The 26,290-nt window shown below is 45.3% G+C and overlaps 1 protein-coding gene across 1 annotated transcript in view; it reads left to right on the forward strand.

Moving 5' to 3' along the window:
- Nucleotides 1-22,781, forward strand: part of Lamc1 (laminin subunit gamma 1) — a 122,489-nt gene extending 99,708 nt beyond the window's left edge. The window contains exons 17-28 of the mRNA XM_041662510.1: nucleotides 916-1,094; nucleotides 2,361-2,517; nucleotides 7,098-7,303; nucleotides 8,198-8,277; nucleotides 11,035-11,172; nucleotides 12,234-12,378; nucleotides 13,217-13,366; nucleotides 13,557-13,671; nucleotides 14,817-15,016; nucleotides 15,198-15,356; nucleotides 17,974-18,073; nucleotides 19,950-22,781. Of these exons, the coding sequence (XP_041518444.1) occupies nucleotides 916-1,094; nucleotides 2,361-2,517; nucleotides 7,098-7,303; nucleotides 8,198-8,277; nucleotides 11,035-11,172; nucleotides 12,234-12,378; nucleotides 13,217-13,366; nucleotides 13,557-13,671; nucleotides 14,817-15,016; nucleotides 15,198-15,356; nucleotides 17,974-18,073; nucleotides 19,950-20,206 (1,886 nt within the window). The 3' untranslated portion in view covers nucleotides 20,207-22,781. The remainder of the gene's footprint in view (nucleotides 1-915; nucleotides 1,095-2,360; nucleotides 2,518-7,097; nucleotides 7,304-8,197; nucleotides 8,278-11,034; nucleotides 11,173-12,233; nucleotides 12,379-13,216; nucleotides 13,367-13,556; nucleotides 13,672-14,816; nucleotides 15,017-15,197; nucleotides 15,357-17,973; nucleotides 18,074-19,949) is intronic.
- The last annotated feature ends 3,509 nt before the right edge of the window (nucleotides 22,782-26,290 follow it).

Consider the following 26,290-nt stretch of genomic DNA (forward strand, 5'->3'; position numbering starts at 1 on the left):
AGCACAAGCCACTGACTCAGCTCGGCGAACAAAGTGAGAAAAAAAACTGAAAAATAATGCAAGAGAAGTGTTAGCGTTTGGGGTTTCTTATTTCTTAGAGAAATTCAAGCTGTGGAAAGATGAAAGTAGAGAGGAATTCCTGAAGCGTATGAAAAAGAATACTACTTAGTTTAATAATGACAGACACACACACATACACACACACAGGGTTTTTTCCCCTTCCCTGAGTAGCCCGGGCTCGCCTCACCTCCCTTTCCTCCACTTCTCAGAGGCACATTCTCCACCATTCTGGTAATTCTGTAATGACTGTGTCCCAGGGTGATGGGGAGACGGCTCAGTGGATAAAGTGCTTGCCATACGAGCAAGAAGAACTGAGTTCAGATCCCCAGCACCCACATAAAAAGGTAGCTGTGCATCTGTACCTGCAGTGCTGAACTAGGTAGATCCCTGGAGCTCATTAGGGAGCCAGTCTTCCCTGTTGTTGGGAACTAGGCACAGTGGCACACACCTTTAATCCCAGCATTCGGGAAGCAAAAGTATACAGATCTCTAGTGAGTTGGAAGCCAGCCTGGTCTACGTAGTGAGTTCCAGGCCAGCCAGGGCTACATAATGAGACCCTGTCTCAAAAACCAACGACAGAAGTAAGGCAGAAAGTGATAGAGGAGGATAGATACCCAGTGGTGACCCCTGGCCTCTGTGGGCACATGCATGTGTGTGCACAGATGAACACATACACCACACACAAAGAGTGTGCCCCAAAGGGTGCACATTTTAATTTACAACTTAAAATGTCTGTCTTCTCTGCCAAATGGACTTACCTATCTAGGATCTCATAAATGAATTTTTCTAAGTGCTTAGAATGATGTTACAACCAGTTCAGATGGGAACTGTCTTAATTGTCCTCTTGTTCTGTAGCTTGTGACTGCCACCACGAAGGGTCCCTTTCACTCCAGTGTAAAGACGATGGCCGCTGTGAATGCAGGGAAGGCTTTGTGGGAAATCGCTGTGACCAATGTGAAGAGAACTATTTCTATAATCGCTCTTGGCCTGGCTGCCAGGAGTGTCCAGCTTGTTACCGGCTGGTGAAGGATAAGGTAAGCTGCCAGTAGTGTATTCATTCGTTCATTCATTCATTCATTTCTCATCTATTCAGAGGACACCAAGTGGAAACTCAGTATACTCTAGGCTCCAGAGAGAAAAATGGTGAACACGTTGGATCTGATCTCTCTTCTCAGAGGCATACTTTCTAGTTAGGGGGAGTGACCAGAACTGCGTGAATAAGAAAACACCCGAGATAAGAGGTGGAAAGAGTAGGAATGGATAATATCTATGGGAAACTGGGTAAGGCCTCTGCAAGGAAACTCTTGCGAAGTGAAAGCTGAGGGTGAGGAGAGGGAGCCATGGGAGGAGGAATGCCGGGCAAAGGCCTGGACCCCGGGAGCTTCTGGATCCTGCCCTGTGGAGGTTCTGTAGGACTGTGTTGACGGTAAGTGAGGACTTTAGGAATTATTCCCAAATACAATGGAAGTGTATAGAGGTCCAGTTGTACTTTCAGAGGAGTCCTGACTACCCCATGAAGAGTGGTCACTAGGGATGGGATGAAGGGAGAGCCGTTGAATGGGTGGGATAAATAGGTGGGTGAGAGAGCGGGGTAGGGAAAAAGAAGTCTCAAGAAAGGGCTTGGACCTTGAGGTTTTCACTTTATGTTGCTGGAGATGCTGTCTACTGGGAATCCCCAGGGAGGACAGGTCCTGGGTTCAGTTTGAGAGGCCTGGTGGAGCTCTCAGGTGCTCAGGGGGGAGCTGGAGAACTGTCAACAGACCGTGTACAGGAAGAGAGTGGTTCTAAGGGTTTGCTTTGGAAGCCAGAAGAAAAGACAAGCCACTGTCTGCCTGTGCTGCCTGTGTGAGCAGTGTGTGTGAGGGTATAGTCCTCCTACTTCTGCCTGTGATGCCTGTGTGTGAGGGCACAGTCCCCCTACTTCTGCCTGTGATGCCTGTGTGAGCAGTGTGTGTGAGGGTATAGTCCCCCCACTTCTGCCTGTGTGAGCAGTGTGTGTGAGGGCACAGTCCCCCCACTTCTGCCTGTGTGAGCAGTGTGTGTGAGGGTATAGTCCCCCCACTTCTGCCTGTGCTGCCTGTGTGAGCAGTGTGTGTGAGGGTATAGTCCCCCCACTTCTGCCTGTGATGCCTGTGTGTGAGGGCACAGTCCCCCCACTTCTGCCTGTGATGCCTGTGTGTGAGGGTATAGTCCTCCTACTTCTGCCTGTGATGCCTGTGTGTGAGGGCACAGTCCTCCCACTTCCGGGGCTCCCCGTGGCTCCCGCAGCACCCACAGCCAAGTTCTGTTGTCCTCCTCAGGTTGCTGAGCATCGAGTGAAACTCCAGGAGTTAGAGAGCCTCATAGCAAACCTCGGGACCGGGGACGAGACGGTGACGGACCAAGCCTTTGAGGACAGACTGAAGGAGGCAGAGAGAGAGGTCACAGACCTCCTCCGTGAGGCTCAGGAGGTCAAAGGTATACATATCACGCTGAGCGACTGTGATTCATTTCTAGTTTACAATTAATATGGTTTTTATAAAGTTCCCAGGTTTTTTTTTTTTTTTTTTTTTTTTTTTTTTTTGGTTTTTTCGAGACAGGGTTTCTCTGTGGTTTTGGAGCCTGTCCTGGAACTAGCTCTTGTAGACCAGGCTGGTCTTGAACTCACAGAGATCCGCCTGCCTCTGCCTCCCAAGTGCTGGGATTAAAGACATGCGCCACCACCGCCCGGCAAGTTCCCAGTTTTTAAACTACTTGCAGAATATGTTTTTGTTTTTTAAGTGTTATTTTAGACAGAGTCTCACTATAGCCTAGGCTGACCTGGCACTCATGTGTATTCAAGCTGGTCTCAGACATGTGGCAGTCCTCAGCCTCCTAAGTGCTAGGATTACAGGCATGAACTGCCTGTCTGGCTGTAAGATATTTCATTTTAAAGGCAACATTTTAAAAATGACCTATAGTCTTAATGCTTTAAGATGAAATAAACAGGGATAACTTCCCACTATATCAAAAACTATTGGTTGTTCAGGTTTGAAGTATTTTATGAATCTGTTCCTTTACATACAAAGAATCTGAAGTTGAAAATATCATTAAAGTCAAGCACCTTTTAGGATGTTTGTTTTCCAGCTACAATTTCTGAGGAGCACTTTTATAAGAAGAAAATTAGAATTTTGATTTTAATCTCCCACTGTTCTAGTGGGTGAGAATTTATTTGGTGTATGGTTTTATTTTCTTCACTGTGACTCAGAAAACCAAAAAGCAAAACAAAACAAAAACCACAGTTTTCAAGCATTGGTTGAACAACTAGCTACTGAATAATCAACACTTGGCATTTGTAAAACAGAAGCCTTAGAAATCAGTGCCCGTGTATGAAAACATTTGTCTGATTAGCACGCTATGTGTTAGCATTACATAAAAGTGCACATCGTATGTACCACACCCATCCTAAGGTTTTCTGCACATGCTGTGACGAGATGGAAGAGAGAAAGGAGATCAGCCTCAGACTTTGAGGACAGATATTTTAAAACACTCTGCTGACTTTCAAAGAAACCTTTTTTTAAAAACTTTAAAGTTGAAATGTTATTTTAAATCAAATACTTGCTTTTTGGATCACTTTAAAGTTTTGGTTTTAATCCTTACTCTGAACTAAGCTTTTTTTCTAAACTTGGGCAGACTCTTTCTACAGTGGTTGAGTGCCTATAGTAAGCCTGGTGCTGAGCTTGGTCCCAGTGGTGGGAAGGCGGGCAAAGCTGTTCCTGTCTTCAGGATGCTCACCATCAGGCGGAGTCCCCTATGTATCATGGGACAAGTGTGTTCTCAGGGGCACCTAGTAAATGTTCATTAAAGTTAGTGTGCATGGGGCAGCATGACCAACTCCACTTTGAGTTTATCTATATATATTCATTTTGCAGTTACATGGAGAAGTCATGTATTTAGATCAGAAACTAAATATGTTGCTTTTTTTTCTACATATAAGTACCGCTTATGTATAGCGTTTTAATTTTAGATGATTATTGAAATAGGGAAGGAAGTAACTGGACATACTTTGTTTTGGCAAGTTTGTTTGATTTCTTTTTTTATGAGAGTCCACAATTTGTTCCATGTGAGATATTTTTTAGAAATTGAAAAGCATAAGGTGTTGGTGGCTTATTATAATGTTAGATGCATCTGCATCTTTGTTTGGGCTTGTTTGTTGGTGTCATTTTGAGTGGTACACACTGCCTAGGAAGAATGGACCACCCTCCCCTTAGGATGTTCATTGTGTCAGCCACTTTGGCATGTGGTTTTCCATTGACATGCTCTATTAGAACAACAGATTCCCATGTTGTTTGGTGTACTCTAGCTCATAGGGTTGGTTATATTGCAGCTCTTGGCCAGTACTACCAATGTACAAGAGTAGGCCCAGGGCCAAAGAAGGGCAGCAAGTCTGGGCACTTATCATTCTATGTTACTTGGTATGGCTGAGCTGCTGGCCATGTCCTCTGCCACAGTAACCACGTATTTTCCTGTGCCCACGTAAACAATCTGTTGGCTGGAAATTTCATCATACTTCCTAGCACCACCTGCAAGCTGGCAGCACGGTGGTTTGTTGCTTCCTCTAGTCCTGGGATCCTCCCATGGACTGGGGTGGAATTCTCTTTCTGCGGTTCCTCAGCTGTGGAGTTCCCAGCTGGCCTTCCCCGCGCAGGTTTAGGCTAGACAGGAGTGAGAATGCCTTTGTGCTGTAAGGACTCCCTTGTAGTGGAACCGAACCTAATCTGCAGATCTGAAAGAAGATGGCATGGACGGTTCGGGGCTGACAGGTAGACACTGGAATTGAAGGACGGTTGACATGAGTAGTTAGTGTCTCTGTTGTCTTTTATGGTGCCATCTAGAGAACTGGACAGTGAGGTGTGGCAGTTGGTTCCTCAGAGTCTAAAGCAGTGGTTCTCAACCTCCCTTATTTCTAAGTAATACATTGAACATAAAAACTATATATACTCATAGAGTAATAATGTTTTGATGTGGGTACATATATGCATCGCACAGAGCTTAAATCAGGTTAAACACCTACCCCACAGACATTTATTATTTCTTTGTGGTGAAAGCTTTCAAAACCCTTTCTTCCAGCCTTTTTAGGCACTGATTTTCCTCGTTGCCCCGCTCACTATTCAGCAGTGCGTCAGGGACTTCTTAGAGCTCTCTAAGGCTCTGCCCGCTGCCCACCCTCCCCTCCCCTGCCTTCTGCTGCACGCTCACACTGTTTTGTTCCTGTCAGCTGTTTTAAACTTCCACATCTGGGTGAGACCCGGTGCTCTTTGCTCTGTGAGTGTATTCGCTCACGAATTATCGCCCTCCATCTATGTGGGTGCAGACGATAGGATTTCGTTCCTTACGGTCACACTGTCTCTTTGTGTTTATGGGCCGTTTCATTAATCATTGATTGGTAGACCCGTTTATTGATTTGGCTGCTTGGCTACTGAGAAGAGTGTCTCAGTGATGGGATTGTGGGTGTCTCCTTGACATCCCCTTGCATGTGGGATTGGGATTCCTGGATCAGGTTGGTTAGTGCTGAGTGCTTTCCATGATGGCTGTACTGACTCCTGTTCCTGACAGAGTGTGCAGATTTGCCCTTCTCCGTGCCCTCACCAGCACGTGTTCACCACAGTCTCTCTGCCAGTAGCCGTACTGAATGAGGTGACGCTGTCTCTCATTGAAGTTTTGACTTGAATTTCCTGTTGATTGATGGTGTTAAACATTTGTGTGTCTTCTTTTGAGAGATGTCTGTTTATGCGTGCTGCCCATTTGTTAACTTTTTCCCCTTTTCGGTAATGAATTTTTAAGTTCTTAGTGCTGCCAGGTGCGCAGCTTGTACTTACTCCCCGCCTGTCCCCCTTGGCTGTCTCCACGCTCTTGGTGGCTTCCTTTGCTCTGCAGCCTTTCAGTTTGATGTAATTGCATTTGTCTAGTTTTGCTTTTATTTCCTGTGTTTTTGGGGCCTTGTCCAAGAAATCCTTGCCAGTTCTAGAGTCCTGAAGCATTTTTGTTTTCTTTTAGTAATTTCATTATTTTAGGCCTTCTATTCAAGTGCTTAGCTCATTTAAGTTGGTGTTTAACTGGTCGGGTTAAAGGTACAGCTTCATTCTTTGTGTGGTAGTCTGCTTTTCCAATCCCATTTATTGACTCAACTCTCTCTCTCTTTCCTGGTGTGTTTTTAAACTTTTGAAAGCTGGCTGGCTGCAGATGTGTGGGTGTATTTCCAGGCTCTCTTCTGTTCCAAGAACTGGTTGATTTTAAATAGAACTTGAATTTTTGTATGTTAATAAAAAACCTCCTGACATATGAGAATTTAATACTGGCAGCCTTTATATTTGCACAGGTTTATAATTATCGTTTGATTTATTGGGACCCAAGCATGAGGTTTAAGTTCAATGGAGTGGTAAAGTGCAGTTTGAGGGACTCTGTCGAAGCAGAGATCCAATGAAAATCGCATACATGTGCTGGGACAGAGGTGGAGTGGGGAGGAGCAAGAAGCATACCTGGTTTAAAATGCAAAGAAGTTGTGTTTACTATACATCAGTGTTGTTTTGTTTGTTTGATTTTGAGTAGTCAGGGTTTTGTTTTGTATCCCTCCATTCCATGTAGACCAGACTGGCCAGGAACACACAGAGAGCCACCTGCTTCGGCTTCCTGAATGCTGGAATTCAGCGTCCATCATTACACCTGGCGTCTGCTTCAAGCGTACTTTTTAATAGTTATGTGTCAGGTTTTTAGGCTGACGACACTTCAATACTATGCAGTTGTGACTAAATCTGACACAATACGAAGATCCTTTTTCCTTTCCCTCATCATGTCTCTGCTTTGCTGACTTTCGTGTAAGATTGTGGACCCAGGGATGGATAGGAAAGGGACTCAGTCACCTGGGACAGACAGCGAGGTTGGGAGCAGTGCACGCAAGCCAGTACAGTACAGTAGAGGCATCACCTCTGCTGGGGGTTGGGGAAGAAACAGAGCGCCTCAGCTTCACATGGGTGGTATGATGATCATTTTCAGGCTGTCTGTCTGCAATGCTCTTTCAGATGTAGATCAGAATTTGATGGATCGCCTTCAGAGGGTGAATAGCAGTCTACATAGCCAAATAAGCCGATTGCAGAACATCCGGAATACTATAGAAGAGACCGGGATCTTGGCTGAACAAGCACGGTCCCGCGTGGAGAGCACGGAGCAACTGATTGAGATTGCCTCCAGGGAGCTTGAGAAAGCAAAAATGGCTGCTGCCAATGTGGTGAGTGACTCTGAACTTCCCGTGGGTATGGTGGGTTGTTGGGAAATTTGTAGCAGGTCATTCTACTCCACCGAGAATCCACCCCCAGTGTGTCTTCATCCTACTACCTGGCACCCCAGAGCAGGAGAGCCATGCGGATCATAGTCATTGAAGCGGTTGTGGCAAAGCTAACAGAAACAGCTTAAAACAGAAGAGGGCTATTTGGCTCGTAGTTCCTCAGCATGGGCAAAGGACAGCTGTTGGTAGTAGCAGAAGCGTGTGGTGTCTGCTCATACAGCAGCCAGATCCAGAAGCCAATGGGACAGAAGCAGAACAGGCTATACCACTAAAGGCCTATCCCAGTGACCCACCTCCTAAGTAAGCTTCCATAGCTGCCCCTAAACTCCAGCTGGGAATCAGGTTTTCCAACACAGGAAGGAACTTGAGGGGGTCAGCTCAGGTTCTAACCTCAACAATTGTCACAAAACAGAAGGACCTGGATAGAAACAGAGGGATGTCTAGGTTCTTTCTCTTACTTCCCTCTTCTGCAGCACTCAAAATAGAAATAGTTTCCAACCAGAGGTGCTGATCAGAACTAAAGATCTCTGAAAATAAGAAAAAAATATTTTGCATAAGAATTAACAAAAATTAAGTCAAGCAGTGGTGGTGCACAGCTTTAATCCCAGCACTCAGGAGACAGAGGCATGTGGATCTCTGTGAGTTCGAGGCCAGCCTGGTCTAAAAGAGCTAGTTCCAAGACAGGCTCTAAAGCTACAGAGAAACCCTGTCTCAAAAAAACAAAGAAAAACAAACAAACAAACAGAAAAAGAATTCACAATAATTAGTGTTAATACTTGCTTTATTGAATTTAAACAATTCAGTCTTTTGAAAATCCATGTTTTATTTCCTCTTCAGTCAATCACTCAGCCAGAGTCTACAGGGGAACCAAACAACATGACGCTGTTGGCAGAAGAGGCTCGAAGGCTTGCAGAGCGGTAAGCTGCAGTATGCTGCAGGGTTCAGGCGCAGTGCCCTAGCTGACCTGTGCATGCAGTCCTATCCCCTCCCGTGCATGCTTTCCATTGTAGGCTTGCCCTCGATCTAATGTTGCAACTCTGCAGACTCTTTCTTTTTCACTTTGAAATCGGAATAACTTATCTTAAGTATTAGAATATACTAGCTTAGAACAAAATTATATTTACATATATCAGATTTAACTTTTTTAGATTTTTTTCAACTTTAAAGCCTTCAAATTTATAGATTTCTAAGGAAACCAATAGAAGTTATTAATTTAAAGTTTTTACATTAGTTTTCAACAAATATTTAATTTTCAGTTCTCATTAGAAAACACTTAAACTCATTGCACATTTGAAAGTAAGCCAAAGAACACTGATCATTTCATTCCTGGCTTGTTTGCTTTTTAGACACTTTTAAATTCATTATAACTTCCTTGGAAGGCTTTAAATTGCAGAAGGAGTTAACTTTTTAAATGGCTAAAATGTAGGTGACCGTGAGAGCAGGCATCTTTGTATGGAGTCCCAGTGTAGGCACTCAGTGCAGACGTCAGAAGTGTCGACTTTGTCCAGAATGGCGGCACTGCCACCTCACAGGTTTAGGTTGCGTTGACCTTAGCAGGTTCCTTTCTGTTCTGGGTGAGTGTGAGTTTGTGAGCCATGTAATCAACTTTGCAGAACATTCACGGTTGTATGGGTTTATTGCTGGATTTTCTTACTAAATTAGGAAGATAGCTAAAAACATGGAAGCTCCCAAGAAATCTAGGTCCCAGAAACTTACTGATGTGATGGGCTTCACGTGAGGACGTAGGATGAAGTTTCTTTTGCCAAGGAGAATGGCCACATAATGGGTGTCACAATTCAACATGAACTGTTAGAAGTGAAAAATCAATTGGCATTGTTACCCAGCTAAGATGTGTTGCTTGGCTGGAGTCCCTATTGACTTGTTCATTGCTATTTGGTGTTGCTTTTTCTTCCAGTAATTAGGTCAAATAAGAAAAGTTTGAAGACAGGCTGTGTAAAGACTGTGCAGTAACTGTGGAGACTATGTACTAACTGTGGAGACTATGTACTAACTGTGGAGACTATGTACTAACTGTGGAGACTATGTACTAACTGTGGAGACTATGTACTAACTGTGGAGACTATGTAGTAACTGTGGAGACTATGTACTAACTGTGGAGACTATGTAGTAACTGTGGAGACTATGTACTAACTGTGGAGACTATGTACTAACTGTGGAGACTATGTACTAACTGTGGAGACTATGTAGTAACTGTGGAGACTATGTAGTAACTGTGGAGACTATGCAGTAACTGTGGAGACTATGCAGTAACTGTGGAGACTATGTACTAACTGTGGAGACTATGCAGTAACTGTGGAGACTATGTACTAACTGTGGAGACTATGTACTAACTGTGGAGACTATGTACTAACTGTGGAGACTATGTAGTAACTGTGGAGACTATGTAGTAACTGTGGAGACTATGTACTAACTGTGGAGACTATGTAGTAACTGTGGAGACTATGTACTAACTGTGGAGACTATGTAGTAACTGTGGAGACTATGTAGTAACTGTGGAGACTATGTAGTAACTGTGGAGACTATGTAGTAACTGTGGAGACTATGTAGTAACTGTGGAGACTATGCAGTAACTGTGGAGACTATGCAGTAACTGTGGAGACTATGTACTAACTGTGGAGACTATGCAGTAACTGTGGAGACTATGTAGTAACTGTGGAGACTATGTACTAACTGTGGAGACTATGTAGTAACTGTGGAGACTATGTAGTAACTGTGGAGACTATGTACTAACTGTGGAGACTATGTAGTAACTGTGGAGACTATGTAGTAACTGTGGAGACTATGTACTAACTGTGGAGACTATGTAGTAACTGTGGAGACTATGTACTAACTGTGGAGACTATGTAGTAACTGTGGAGACTATGTACTAACTGTGGAGACTATGTAGTAACTGTGGAGACTATGTAGTAACTGTGTAGTCCAGCAGACTGTACGATAGTCTGGTGTTTGTGTAGTTGACCAGATACACGGTCTGGGTAGCCCAGTGCTATATGTAAATTACTCACATTCGAATAAATTACTCACATTGGGAGGTTTCCTCCCTCTCTCCCCTCCCTGTCCTCTGAGACATTTTCACTTTGTAGCTCATTGGCTTGGAACCTCCTGATCCTGTTGCCTCAGTGCTAGGGTTATGTGCAGGAGCTACCTCAGCACACCAAACAAAAGCAGTTTTTCTCAGAAAAATACATATTTTTCCCAGTAGAGTTTTGTGCCATTTATTTACCAGAAATTACTCTTCTCAGTTACATAATGCTTTTTGTGAACTTAGCCACCTGAAATGACTGTGAAACTCCAAATGGGACTTTCTAGTATTCCTAGATACTAGTATATGGAATAGAACCAAGGAGTTTCTAGTATTCCTAGATACTAGTATATGGAATAGAACCAAGGACTTTCTAGTATTCCTAGATACTAGTATATGGAATAGAACCAAGGACTTTCTAGTATTCCTAGATACTAGTATATGGAATAGAACCAAGGACTTTCTAGTATTCCTAGATACTAGTATATGGAATAGAACCAAGGACTTTCTAGTATTCCTAGATACTAGTATATGGAAATAGAACCAAGTAAATGTTACTTAAATTTTATTTCTTTTCCTACTGAATGGTCTTGTTCACGGTTTATTTTTAATTTTCCCTGTACATGTACAGCCACAAACAGGAAGCTGATGACATTGTCCGAGTGGCAGAGACAGCCAATGAGACTTCGGCTGAGGCCTATAATCTGCTTTTGAGGACCCTGGAAGGAGAGAATCAAACTGCATTTGAGATCGAAGAGCTTAATAGGAAGTGAGTGTAACTGGGAAATGGCTCCCCGTCGGGGCTGTGCAGAGCCAGCATGTGGACTGGGGACTAGGCTCATGTGTGTGAGGTTCATCACACTTTCAGAGTGGTGGAGTGGTTAGGGCAGGGGATGTGTAGCCCCTCCAGCTCTGCCTGCAGGCGATGGGAGCTAGACTGGCCACATACTTAAGAGGCTTCGTATACGAAGGCTGAAGGGAAGAGAAGTTAGAGTAAAGTGGAGAAAATGTGCTGAGCTGCCGGCCTTTAAACGGTCCAAAGTAAGAATGTATAAAATGTATCAATTGAGTATTTCTAATCTGAAAGATTAGGGACCAGAAGTGTTTGGGATATGTGTGTGTGTGTGTCTATATAATGAGACTGTGAGTGAGACCCAAGTCTAAATACAAAGTTCATCCATGTTTGTGTGTGTGTAGCCTGTATTTGTAGTGTGTCTGCCATTTGATAGTAGCCATCACATGGAATCAGGTATGAACTTCTCCTGTTGTATTATCAGAGCTAGAAATGTTATAGAGCTTGAATTTGGGTTTTAGGGATGCCTGGTTTATATACGGTAAGCTAAATAGAACTGAAAAAATGAAATGTAACTTTTAGCTAGGGTTGTTATCAAAATGAGAGCATTGGGTATAGCAGTAATATAAAACTATACCAGTTCTGTTCCGCGCTCTACTTGCTACGCACTACAGGAACTAGACTGAAAATTTAAAAACACAATAATAGACAGAGACAGACAGACAGGGACACGGGGACATCCTTGATACAAGAATGCCAAGAATGCCCACTTTATTGTGCTCAGGGGCAGCTTATATAGGGCTCTGACCACGCCCCGGCTCTCGGGACCTTGCAGTTGCAGACAGCTCAGAGCAGAGGAAAACAAGTTGTTTACAAGAAATTCAGGGTCTGGTGGTCCGCAGTCCCCAACATAGTTCCTTTTAGGTTTTTGGAGCTGTTGTCCCAGAGATAATAAGTAGATTGTATCTGCTTAATATTAAGATGTTAAAAAAGCAGGTTTTGGTTTTTTAAATTGAATTACGTCATTTGTTCCTTAGGTATGAGCAAGCAAAGAACATCTCTCAGGACCTGGAGAAGCAGGCTGCCCGAGTCCATGAGGAAGCCAAGCGGGCGGGTGACAAAGCTGTAGAGATCTATGCCAGTGTGGCCCAGCTGACCCCTGTGGACTCCGAGGCGCTGGAGGTATGTGTGCAAAGACTGGCCACTGTAGTCCCTGACACCGCAGTCCCTCTAGTCTGGGTAAGAGCCTGCCCTGCTTCTCCCTTCCAGACCTCCAGCTGGCTCACTGGTAAAGGTAAATTCTATTTTAATTTCGCAAATGTAACTTAGTGAGATAAAGAACTATAGACATGAAGGAGCAAGGGTTTCTTGGTAATAGGAATACTTCCTCTAGATGTTTCGTATAAATTCAAACTGTGATGTATTTGAGTTAACTGAAGCGAGTGTGGCTGGAGCCTTCCTAGACCTGTGTAACAGGGACCTGGAGAGCAGCAAGAAGAGCGAGCCTGCAAGAACTATAGCAGCATGCCCACGGCAGGTAGAATATTTGGGAGTTGGTAGTGTTTTATTTCTTCTAACCATGGTTTCTCACCCGAAACCCCCATATAAATATCTTTAATAATAAACTTGAAATTGACCAGCTTGTTTCCTGTATCTGTGTCAACTGGTTTCCCAGGGTTTCGGTCTCTTCAGGTGCCTGATGTGACTGAGTCCATGTGTGTGCAGTGTGAAATAGATGGGCTTGATATGATGGCCGGCAGAAGGCCGCAGCTGTGGAGGGGGTAGGGAGAGTTGTATGAAAGGGACTTGGAGGAAGATGTGTTTGAGCTGTGGCTGGCAGAGCTGTGGAAGCTAATCACAATACAGGAGACTTCGGAAATCACTAAAGTATACTTGGTTTTTAAAAAAGTCCACAAACTCTTGACCTCTGCTGTCCTTCTGTCAATTGAGCCTTAAATCTCACAGAGTCCCTAAGCTTCCTTGTCATTTATTGTGATCATTGCTTATATGTTCGTCACAGAATGAAGCAAATAAAATCAAGAAGGAAGCTGCAGATCTGGACCGTCTAATTGACCAGAAGCTAAAGGACTATGAGGACCTTCGCGAAGACATGAGAGGGAAGGAAAATGAAGTAAAGAACCTTCTAGAGAAGGGAAAAGCTGAGCAGCAGGTTGGTTTGATTTGCCACTGGCCGCATTTCTGGAGGCAACAATTTAAACGACTCAAGGGTGAGCCACATCTATTGCGGCCTTTGTGTATGCGTCAGTCCCTAAGCTAAGCTGTGGCTGTGAGGGGCTTGTCTGTGAGAGGGAAAGGCCGGCCCACAAAGGTTTGTCCTCTGACCTGCCATGCATTTGCAGACGGCCGACCAACTCCTAGCTCGAGCTGACGCTGCCAAGGCTCTTGCTGAAGAGGCTGCTAAAAAGGGACGAAATACCTTACAAGAAGCCAATGACATTCTCAACAACCTCAAAGGTATGAGAGGGTCAGGTAGCAGCAGCGTCTCTGCCTGTCCTCCGCAGAGGCGGTCACTGAGTCACTTTTCCATTTGTATTTAGCATGATTCCCGGTGAACATAACAGTGCGCTAAATCCTATACACTGACTACTTCGATCCAGTAGTTAACCGTGGTCTTCTACCATACTTGGTTTAACCTCCATAGTCTGTGTGTGTGTGTGTGTGTGTGCGCGCGCGCGTGCATACGTGCATGTGTAGACCTCAAGTTGATTCCAGGTATCTCCTTAATGGGTCTTCTATTTATTGAAGCAGGATCTCTTGGCAAATCTGGAGCTCGAGTATTTGAAAGAAAAATCAGAGTGCCTCTGTCATTTTACCCTGGCATTCTTCAGTCTGCAAACAAAAAGCCATATGTAGGAGGGTGGTCTCGCGTTAGACTAACTCGCGTCCCCACAGTCTGCCTGCTTAGCTGACCTTCAGTGATAAACAGAGACTATCTTTTTTTTCTTCCACCACTGATATCTAATTCTTTGTCTTGGAGAAGCACACCCATCCGGTTCACCGAGGGGTCGATTCGTGTTTGGTGGAAATAATCACAGGTTCTATAAGCATAAGAGTTGCAAGTGTAGCTTTGGTGTCGGGGTCTGTTTGAACCCCTATCCACAAATTAGCCTTTTGGATTGCTGGTTCCCCATTCGTCAGCAGAGTGTCATACTGCACCCGACACACAGTAGACCCCGAAGACACTGGCTGAAGCAGTGGTGTGCCGGGCCTCCATGGCAGTGGCTTTTCAAATAGGAACTCTACTCAGAAGCGGATGTGCAGGCCTGTGACTGGTCCTGAACCCTTCTGCACAGGGATAGGTGTGTTATGTCCTCGTGAACCCTCTGCACAGGGATAGGTGTGTTCTGTCCTCGTGAACCCTCTGCACAGGGATAGGTGTGTTCTGTCCTCGTGAACCCTCTGCACAGGGATAGGTGTGTTCTGTCCTCATGAACCCTCTGCACAGGGATAGGTGTGTTCTGTGCTCTCTGAGGTTCATCTCCAGTTGTTATTCTTTGTTCCCCCAACAGATGTTTGCTGCATAGAAAACAAAATCCAATTGCAGTTTTGTATTCTTTTTGGCAGTTTAATTCAAATGCGTGCCTTGAACTCCTTTTTAGATTTTGATAGACGTGTAAATGATAACAAGACAGCTGCAGAGGAGGCTCTCAGGAGGATTCCCGCCATCAACCGGACCATAGCTGAGGCCAATGAGAAGACACGGGAGGCACAGCTGGCCCTGGGCAATGCTGCAGCCGATGCCACGGAGGCCAAGACCAAAGCCCATGAAGCAGAGAGGATCGCCAGCGCCGTGCAGAAGGTGAGCGCTTCCCTCTTCACCAGCCCCTGCTCACACATCTCATGCTCTCTAGACCCCTGAGTCCGCGCAGAATTTGTTCTCTGCCAAACAGATTACAGAAGGGAGTAGGAGGCGCTCTAGGAAAGGGAAGGTGGCTCTGGGTCTTTGGTTTGCTTTGGTCAGCAGTTCCTTCTGTGCCTAGAATGCCACCGGCACCAAGGCCGACGCCGAGAGAACCTTCGCAGAAGTGACGGATCTGGATAACGAGGTGAACATTATGTTGAGGCAACTGGAGGAAGCAGAAAATGAGCTGAAGAGGAAACAAGACGATGCCGACCAGGACATGATGATGGCGGGGATGGTAAGAGCTCCCTGTTGTTGTTCAGAGGCAGAGGGGAGGGTGCTCACTGGGAGAGACCCCCCAACAATGCCTTTTCCATGTGAACCTCGGGTTTGTATTGCATTTTCTGGTCAGGAATTGGGTCAGTAGCTTATGTAGAAGACAAAGAATTTGGCTCCTCTGCCAGGTATTGGTGTTGCACAATTGCTCTGTCCCCAAACCACTCAGTTAGAAGCAAAACATTTCCCTCACAGCTGGCGTTTTAGAACACTTAAAAAAAAAAGCCGTGTGTGTGTTTGTGTGTGTGTGTGTGTTTAATGTGGCTGAGTAGGTGATTCATACATGGGATAAAATTAAAATTGTTTTAAAAGGAGAATGCAGCAAAAAGCCAGTTCCTTTCTGAGTCCTCCCAGCTGCTCGCTCACTACGGGCAGAGACCAGGTTCTTCTACAAGGCATTTGAGGAACACTGTCTGCCACTGCACTGAAGCACACCAGCCTCACACCAGCCTCACACCAGCCTCACACCCGCTTCCCTTGCACACTGTCTGTGGTGCCTGCGCATAGCAGGCCACTGTGGCCGAGTGGTTTTGTGACTGACTGGTACACGGGAGAATGAGGGGCCATTTTTCTTCATTTGGTGTTCTGTCTTGCATTAGAAAGGATCACGGGGCTGTTTTGAGTTGCGTCCGCAGGGTCGCAGGGTCCGCAGGGTCCGCAGGGTCGCAGGGTCCGCAGGGTCGCAGGGTCGCAGGGTCCGCAGGGTCGCAGGGTCGCAGGGTCGCAGGGTCGGTGAACATTGTCAGCTTGTTTGCACTCATCCTTGCTGTGTCAGGAAGAGGCCCCCAAAACACGGCCTTTTGCTGTGGGTCATTTTTACCTTGAGATGGAAAGGACAAATACAAGGTCTGGTGAAGTGACCCCTCTCTATGCACCCAGCTGAGCTTTGGGTTTTGTTTTATGAGTCAGGGTGGTCTCCCTGTGTAGCCTTGACTGACCTGGAGCTCTCCCTATAGACCAGGATGGCCTTGAACTCATAGAGATCTTCCTGTTTCTGTCTCCTGTGTGCTGGGATTAAAGTTATGCACCACCGTGACTGACTAAAAAAACAGCTGAGTTTTTAAACTTTGTGCTGGATTATCCTGCAATTTTAATGTAAAAATGAGGCTCAAATGGAAATTACCGTGAAGCAAACATCAATGTTTCTCTATGGCTTCTCTTTTTAAAATATACTTATTTATTCCATGTGTGTGCATGCACGCACACTGTAACACATGCAGCTGTCCCAGGACAGCTTTGGGAGTTAGTTCTTTCCTCCACCATGTGGATTTGGGGCCTAGAACTCAGGTCATCAAACTTGGCAACTTACCCTTTCAGCCATCTTGATGGAAGCATTGTATTTAAAGCATGTTGAAAAAAGTAGAGAATACATATTTATGAATTCCAAAAAGGAATATGGGTTTAATTCAAAGAGCAGAAAGAGAATCCACTTTTGTTAGTTTGGGTACATAACTTCTTGGGATCAGTAAGCCATGCCCTCATATGCTATCCCTTTTGTATTTATATAGTTTTGAAAGTCCACCATTCAGTGAGTATTGCCTGGGTTTAATATTTTCTTCAACCAGAAGGATTGTGGTTCTTTCTGGAAGACACCGAAGGCCACAGGTTAAACAGCAGAGTCCTGTGTCCCAGTCCCAGAACCGCCCAGAAGCCCATGCGGCTCCCCAAGAGCAGCTGTGATTTAAACTGAGTTAATAATTTATTTGTGAAAGCTTTTTTATTTTTTTAAAATTTTCACATTGTTTTTATCCCTAAATGTTTGCTTTGTTTTGACCCCAAAACAAGGAACAATAATTCCTGGTGGGGCATGCAAAGCTCTTTTCTCTGCTGTTAGCTTTGTTGGTGAGAGCATCTGCTTTCTGACGCGTAGATGCTTCCTTTTCCACCGCTGCTTCCTGTGACTCATGCCCAGTGTGTTTGTTCAGGTTTCATGGAACTTTCCCAAACGTATTTACCTTTGGTTGACTTTGAAAATATCCATTGTATTCCATGTGTGTGTGTAGTTGACAGAGAATTTTCAGAAAAGCCTTGCTTTGCTTGTGAAAACTCTCAAGAGTAGGACATCTCTGAATAATCAGGTACCTAAGAGTATCCACGTTGTGTTCCTATACTCAATCTGTACTTTAAAAATAACCTAATTCTACCTAATGCATTTTATCACGTGTTTGCCCAAGGTATTCTGGAGTGGGGGGAGTGAGAAAATGAGATAGCGTCATTCTTCTGAATGCATATATCAGGAAGGGCAGCCAGGCGTAGGAGTATATACCTACAGTCCAGCACTCGGAAGGCAGAGACAGGAGAATCTTATATTTGAGACCAGCTTAGGTTACATAGCAAGACTGTCCAAAACAAACAAACAAACAAACAAAAAACATAGGAATTCTGATTATTCCATGCAGTAGAAGTAACTCCTCCACCTGAAGAAAGACACCACCCCAAAACCTGCAGAGGGTCTGTGACTCAGCACTTGGAAAAGGGGGACACATCTGAAAATAGGTCTGCTGCCTCACTAAGGGAAATATTTAGAGACAATGAAAACAAGGCGTCAGGGGTAGTCATGCTGTTTACTCTCCCCGCAGGCTTCACAGGCTGCTCAGGAAGCTGAGCTCAATGCCAGAAAAGCCAAAAACTCCGTTAGCAGCCTCCTCGGCCAACTGACTGACCTCCTGGAGCAGCTAGGTAAGTAACGGAAGGCTCGCTCTTGCCAGCACCCAGAGCTTTGTGCCGTTCTGGGGTCTGATGCCACCGACTCTGAGTCCACTTACACGGAGTCCTCAACTCATCGATATTAACGTTTCCTTTAGCTCCTGCACAGTTAGGGCTGCCGTACCCACTGTCTTGCCTGGCAGCACCGTCTAGGGCCAGCTGCAACACCACAGCATTGCTGGGCGCCAACTCTAGAGTGAAGAGGATTCCGACCTCATTGAGCTCAGGTGCTTTAGGTGCCATCCCCGGATGCTGCCCCGACTAGGACACCACGGTCTTTACATTTGAAGATGAGCTGCCAGCTGGGGTGTCGTTTATGGCCAGGGTTCATTGTGTAATTAAACAGCCATTTCCCCTTAGTCCACCCTGCTGGTGGGGTTCTTTAAGGGGTTTGAAAGGCTCCATGGTAGAATAAAGAATTCTTAGAGCCATGCTCCATTGCTCAGAATCTCTCCATTGCCAACCAGAGAACAGTTTGATGAAGTGAAAACTTTTACACTAAAGAGAGGGAGACTTTGTTTGTTTTATTTGGTTTCCATGGAAATACAAGCACAATGAACCCTCCTTTTAGTCTAGTTTGGTAGAGGCAGATCTCCTTTTAGGACACACAGCCTGTTGTCACCAGGCTCCATTTTGAAGGAGTAATATAGCCTTTGAAGACTGGGGATTGTTTCGTGTTGTGTTGTTTGTTTTCCGAGACAGGGTTTCTCTGTGTCTGTTTCTGGAACTCACTGTAGACCAAGCTGGCCTCAGACTCAGAGATCCAGCTGCCTCTGCCTCCCGAGTTCTGGAATTTGTGTGCCACTGTTTTGTTTTTTTTTTTTTTAAGACAAATAATATTTTATCTGTCTCAAAGATCAATAATAATAAGTTATGTGCTGGCAGATGACCCTAAAATGGACGTAAGCTAAAGAGAGAGAAGGGAGAAGAGGCAGGCTTTGCAAGCAGGGAGACTGGAACTAGATTGCTGGCTCTATCGCCTAGGTTTTAGGTGGGCCAATAAATTGCTGGCGTCTGAGAGTCAGTGAGCTAGCTAGACTGGTCTCAGGAGACTACATCCTCTTTCAAAAGGATCTTATTTGTCTTACTGCATTTAGATTGAGGCTTTGCTGGCATTATCTCAGCATTTCAGCCTTGGCCATTTGCCATTTTCTATTTTCCTAGTAGTGTCTTAACTTTTACAAACAGGAAGTGATTCCCAAACCAGCACATCTTCCCTGGAACCTGGGAGTTATGGACATATGCTTCTATCTTAGAGATTTTTATATTCTTTGATGATACTGAAATGGCCCACAGATTACCTATATGACCTGGCAAAGAGGATTGGGTGTTACCAAATGGCCTTCGTAAGCATATGCGGGGTCTAAGATGTGGTAGCTGTGCATTTGGAAAACGTTCTGTGAGGGCTGAAGAGATGGAGTGGGTAAGGCACTTGCTGCGGCGCCTGACAACCTGAGGTCAGTCCCTGGGACCCACATGGTGGAAAGAGAGAACCAGCTCCTGCAGGTTGTCTTCTGACCTCCACATCTATGCCTTGGCATTCATGCAGACACACATGTACACACACACACACACACACACACACACACACACACAGTAATAAATAATAATAATAAATATTTAAAAATTAAAACATTCTGTGAAAACCAGTTTTCTCAAGAACAAAACTACAACTGTTCTAATATTAATGATCCACTCCGCCTGCCCTTGTTGGCCAGGCCAGCACTGCTTAGACCCTTGAACACAGCACACGCAGCGCCTTTGAGCCAGGGAAGCTGCTAGCCTTAGTTTCTGACAAAGTTCTCGAGGAATGAGCCTGTTCTCCTCTGTGTCCTTCCTGACTCTGCAGGACAGCTGGACACCGTGGACCTGAACAAGCTGAATGAGATCGAGGGCACCCTGAACAAAGCCAAGGACGAAATGAAGGTCAGCGATCTGGACAGGAAGGTGGCTGACCTAGAGAATGAAGCCCGGAAGCAGGAGGCAGCCATCATGGACTATAACCGAGACATAGACGAGATCATAAAGGACATTCACAACCTGGAGGACATCAAGAAGACCCTACCGTCCGGCTGCTTTAACACCCCGTCCATTGAGAAGCCCTAGTGACGAGAGGGCCTCAAGGCAGTGCCCCCGGAAGGGGAGCCCGTGAGGCCACAGTGCCTTGACACAGAGATTACACTTTTCAGACCCCCCACCTCTCTGCTGCTGTCCACCACTGTCCTTGTGAACACAAAAAGTCGGAGTTTAAAGAGGAGCAGGTTAAACATCCTGAACCAGGAACAAAGGGTTTGGCCTAATAAAGTCTCTTCCATTCACATCAGCCCTTTACCCAGCAACCTTACGCCAAGGCAGACCCCTCCCCTTCCCTCCTCTCAACACCAGCAGAACCTATCTCCGTTCTCATGTTTCTATGAAGGAAATGTTTGGCTCCTCATCATAGCGTTGAGATGGCCAGTATGCCCCGTCTGTGGATAAGGAAAGTGCCTCCGCATCTTCAGCCTCCTCTTTTAAACAAAAGGAAATAAACATCCTGTGCCAAAGGTATCGGTCATTCAGATGTTGGTAGCCATCCACCAGTCATGCTAGCTGTTGAGTGTAGGACACTGAGCCATCCTGGGAAAGAGTACAGTTATGTGTCCGTCTCCTGGAGAGTATGGCTCAAAGACACCTAGGATTCTGTCCCGTATGAATTGACCAGGAAGATAAACTATTTTCAAATCCATAGGCAGCTGATACAAAGTCTGGATGGGCAGCTTGCACTCATCACTACACTAGATAGCTTTTGATATTTTTATAAATGGGACTTGATGCAGAAGAAACAGGGATGCGATAACCACTAAAATTTTTTTTTCCAAGCCTAATTCTTCAAGCTTTGTTAGTGTGTTAGTCTTGGAATTAGTGTTAAGCTATCTGTCAAACAGTTGGTCTCTAAGATCTTGACCAATGGAAGAAAAGCAGATTCCCTCCTCCCCAGATTTTCTGGAACAGGAGGTGTAACCAGTATCATTAGGACTCCATCTGTGCTCTCTTCTTCTCTGTTGGAGGGAGGTGTAATGTTTGCCCCTAAGCTCGAATTCTCTTTTTCTAGAGTTCTGTATTTAGAACTCTTCAAAATCCGTCATTGTTTGCCAGATCCTGGCGGCAAATGCTGTCGCTCAGTATTTCACACCACTGCCAGCGCCATCCAGTTCCTGCACTTTGTGGCTCCACCCACTCTTAAGACTGTTCTCTGTACAGAACGGTAAGAACCTTGTGTGGCGTTTCCTAGTAGGATTCTCAACCTCAGATCCTCAGCTCTGTGGTTTTCTTAGGACCACACTGTGACAGTTCCTGCCACACGCCCCCTTCCTCCTGCCTACCTGCCTCTGAGATTCATATATAGCCTTTAACACTATGCAATTTTGTACTTTGCGTAGCGGGGGGGAAAGAAACTATTATCTGACACACTGGTGCTATTAATTATTTGAAATTTATATTTTTTGTGTGAATGGTTTTTGTTTATCATGATTATAGAGTAAGGAATTTATGTAAATATTCCCAGGTCTCCCAGGAGGGCACTGTCAGTTCACGGCTTTGCTCAGATTTCCCTCTTGCTAGCACAGGGAACCTGTATACCTCCTCCCTTCCCATCGTCTCCTGAGTCATCCCTGCTCCCCAGTGTTGTGCTCTGCCTCTTCCATCTGCCTCGTGTTTGCAGCACCTTCATTGTCTGACCGCAATCTCAGCCTGCTCAGCTCCACAGCCAGACCCAAGAGGGCACTCAGGCGCTCTCCCCTGTTGCCCTGATCATCTGAGCTGTAGCTCATGCTGTCCTCCATGTCTGCCCCAGAGTAGCCACCAGGTGACTGGACGAAGTAGTTAGAAAACTTTACTGATGGGACTCTCCCATTCCTGAGTGGGATGGGTCAGTTTTGTAGGGAGCATGTAATAACTGAGCACTTTCGGGTGCCAGGCGCAGCTGATGGCAGAGAGGAGACTCTGTTCAGTCTGTCTCCATCTCTCTTGGGCATATGGAGATCACCAAAATGCTCGGCTTGGCACCCCTGAGGTTCCACTCTTGCTCCTCCGAGGTCTTTTCTGCCACAGCAGAGGCATGGCTCTTCCTCACCAAGTTCATTGCTGATTGGCTAGTTCCTCTGATTAAGTGCTCACTACCGTAACAGGTGCATGTTGGTCACAGTTGCAGGAAAATGGCTGAAACAGACCACCATTATCTGTTGGGTCAGCTCCACTCCAGCAGGGCTTAGGCCATGGTGGGTGGAGTGTTTGATTTGGTTCATCCTCTCCTTCTGTGTGGTATATTTTTAAACAGAAATTTATTTTTAAAAATGAAAGTTATTTACAAGATAATACCTATTACACTCCTGCAGCATGGCCATTGTTTTATTGTATAGTTTCAGTAATCTGTATTTTATGTAATAAAATTGACAGGATGGCTGCTGTAAAATGCCGGGTGTCACACAGAATAGATTGTTTTATTTTTTTTTTTCCCCATGGAATTTTCCTCTTGAACCCAACTGTGGCCCTTTTAAATGTGCCTTCACTTTAGCGGTTTGCCTTAATCTCCATAGCCTTCCTCTTCCGGGAGGTTAGTAAAACGCAACACTTGGCATTTTTCTATGTTTAAAAAAGAAAACAGTATTTTATTTATAATAAAATCTGAATATTTGTAACCCTTTATATCTTGTGTGGCCTGAATGCGGTGCGCGGACATAAAATGTGTTAAAAGCTGTAACAGGTGGATGACTGCTCGTAGCGCCTCAGACTGCCGTGTCTTCTTGAGAACCAGCCAGTGCTGTCTGCTTTTCATTTGTACTGGGGGTTGAGTTCAGTCTTACAGTGTGCGAGGCAAACTCTCTACCAACTGAACTACATCCATCCAGAATTTTTTAATCCTTTAAGACGGGGTCTCCCTGTAGTCCGATTAGGCATTGAACTTGTGGTCTTCCTGCCTCGGCCTCCTGAATAGCTGGATCACAGGATTGCACCACTAGCCTCAACGTTTTGAGGTTTTTTTTTTTTTTTTAACTTCTTAAAATTGTGATCTTCATTGTCATCCAGAATTTATTTTTATTCACAGAGCTAGACTGGGTGTTACTCAACTCTTGTAGCACAGACATGGCCCAAGACCAGAGACGCAGCTGAGGAGCCTAGATGAGCTGCAGTAGAACCCGGGTGAGGTGGCTTGTGTCTGCAATCCCAGCACTCGAGGCAGGATGCTTTGAGGCCAGCCTGGGCTACAGAGAGACCTTGGCTCACTGAGCACAACACTTGCAATAGAAGCATAAGTCTGGAGTTGAATCTCTAGAACCTTCCAAAAGCAGGGCACGGTGGCATACGTCTGTGATCTTTGTGCCCCTACAGCAAGAGGAGAGACAGGAGAATCCCCAGAAGCTTGTATCCACTAGCCTGCCATATTAGTGGTGAACAACAAGGGAGCCTGTATCAGACAAGGTGGAGGGCAGGAACCAGCACCCAGAGTTGACCTCTGACCTCCGCATGTGCACATACTCACTTGCACTCACATACTGGAATGCATGCACACACAAACACACACATAAATATGCCACGGGCCTGCCAGCTGCTTTTAATTGACTGAACTTGAGTAGCAGTGCGTATGAGAAGCTGCCTTTCCGTACATAACTGTGTCTAGATGAGAAATGCTCTCAGGCTTACGGCAGACTAAAAGGGAAAAGAAAGCTGGCCGCATTAACAGGACAGGTGTGCACCTAGCTCCATCCCCAACTGGAGACCAGGGGAGACATTTTGGAGCCAGAAATGGCAGGAAGGCTTGGGGCCTGCAAGTTCTCCCTTTAACTCCTGAGTTCCCTCCTTGTCTCTCTGGGTCCCTGTGAGTCCTGTGCCTCCTTTCCTCCAATCCTAGACTGGTCATAGCAAGGTCCCCAACGGGCTCTTCTAATTGGATGTCCTCAGGGAAAGCTTTGGAGGCCCTAGTTAGCCTTTGCTGGGATAGTTGTGTGCCTCCCCCTTCTGTTTCACAGGGTCTGATTGAGAGGAAACCTTCTTCTCTAGGGTGGCTGTCTTGGCTTTTCTTAACCTCTTCTCTGCCGGTTCCAGTGCCCCCAGACACTTTTTCTGCGGATGCCGCTCTCTTCCCGACATTGCCTCTGTGTGAGGTTGGTGCGGGGTCAGCAGAAGCTCGGCCTGAACAGGACTGTCTGAGAGCTGGGCTGTCCAATGGTGGATTACAGCTTCTGGGCTGCTGAGCCAGCACCCAAGAGAAAGCCTCAAGAGGCAAGCTGTGATTTCCATGATTACACGTTCAGCATGGCGAGAGTGTATGCTGAGACTTGATGCCCTCCTTGCTGCATGCTTCGTGCAGTGCTGTCTCAGCGGGCCGGCCCAGACCAGAAGGCCTGGCCCAAGGCGTTAAGAACTGTCACCCAGGTCTCAGGGCTCTGTAAGCATCTCCAGGACCCTGTGTTTCAGAAAGTGACTTCATGGGGCTGGAGAGATGGCTCAGTGGTGAAGAGCATGCGTTATACTTGCAAAGTACTGGGGTTCAATTCCCAGCACCCATGTGGTAGCTCACAAGTGCATGGGACACACGTGCAGTCCTAGGGCTCAGAACAATAAAACCATGTATTCATTACTGTAATTCCAGCACACAGGAGTTTGTGGCCAACCCGGGCTATATAGCAAGTTCTAGGCCAGCCTGGGCTATTTTAGCAAGACTGTCTCCAAAACAAAGATGGGTATAGTACTATTAGCTAAGGTGTGGGTTGGTTTTCTTGTTTACCTATTTTTTTTTGTGGGGTTTGGCATATTTTTTTGTTTGAGATAAGGTCTCACTATATAGCTCTGGCTGCCCTGGAACTTGGTCTGTAGACCAGGCTAGCTGGAAACTCACAGGCTGAAATTAAAGGCGTGCACCACCATACCTGACTCTTTTTTTTTTTTAAAAGCACTTTTAAATATCAGTCTTTCTAAATATTAGGCCCATTTTTAAAGAATAGAGTTTGAAACAGAAAATAAGAACATTCAACATTTATATTCCAAGTTACAGTCAAGAGGTGTATACAATTCAATATAACTGATTTTCCGCCCATTTCCCAATGCATAGCTTGTTACTATAGATCACATATAATGTCTATTTTGCAACGTGTTGAAATGCCCTGAACTTCCAAATGAGGTTTTAAAATTTTTCATCCAAATATCAGTGTCAGTCACAATATGCAGGGATTTGTTAAGTATTCATAAGATATAGAAAATTAACTTAGGAAAGACTAAGCTTTTAAAACTTTCTATTATGGACTTAGAGAAAAATGTTAAATGAGATAAACCCTCCAAATGCCAGACTTCTCGGAATCCCCAAATGTTAACACCTCACTTTGCCCTAACCCTCCCTTTTCAGTACTTTCAATTTCTCAAGCATTCTTTGAGAAAGAAAAACAGAATCATTTGAGAGCACAAAATCCAACACTTCTCTGCATGTTGCCCAGTGACAGCAATTCTCGTATAAATCCAGCAGAATTGTTAGAATGGGGACACTGGCATAGACTCTGCATTAATTAATTAAATTCCATTTAATCTGCACGCATTATTCAGATGTCACCAGGCACAAGGACGTTCCACAAAGGTGCCCTCATCTTAACCCCTTGGATCCGTGAGTGCCTGAGGTTACCTGGCAGAGAGGAATTGAAATCACTGAGGTAATTAAGTTGATAGGAACGTGCCTTGGGTTATCTGGGCATTATCACATGGCGTCTGCGATGTCACAAAGGTTCTTACAATGAAGAAGGAGGAAAGGAGGTCGGGGCAATCTGTGGGGGACTCTGCCCAGCGGTGTGGCCTTCCTTGATGGTGGAGGACGAGGAACGTGAGCCCCAGCAAGGAGTTGGAGAAGGCAGGAGTAGGGAAGCCCTGGGACAGTCGTCGGAAATCAACAGGGATACCAATGAATCATGGGAAGGCCAACTTGTGTTTCTAGGCAATGTTCCGAGTCCATGTGCGTGTGAGTGTGAGCACGTGCATGCTGCTACTTGTTCCACCAACTTTAGTACATGTATGGCTGCCAAATGGAGATTTTTCTAAGCCATTGCTTTTTCTACGCTTAAAAATTTATAGTTTATTGCGGCATAAAAGCCTTCCTTCTTCCTTCTTTATTTACATTGTTTTAGCTTTGTTTTAGTCAGGTTGCTAACTCCTGTTCTTGATAATTATTTT

Source organism: Microtus oregoni, unplaced genomic scaffold (assembly GCF_018167655.1).
Source record: "Microtus oregoni isolate MIOR12 unplaced genomic scaffold, Mior012 000013F_ref0000133, whole genome shotgun sequence".
Classification (NCBI taxonomy): Eukaryota; Metazoa; Chordata; class Mammalia; order Rodentia; family Cricetidae; genus Microtus; species Microtus oregoni.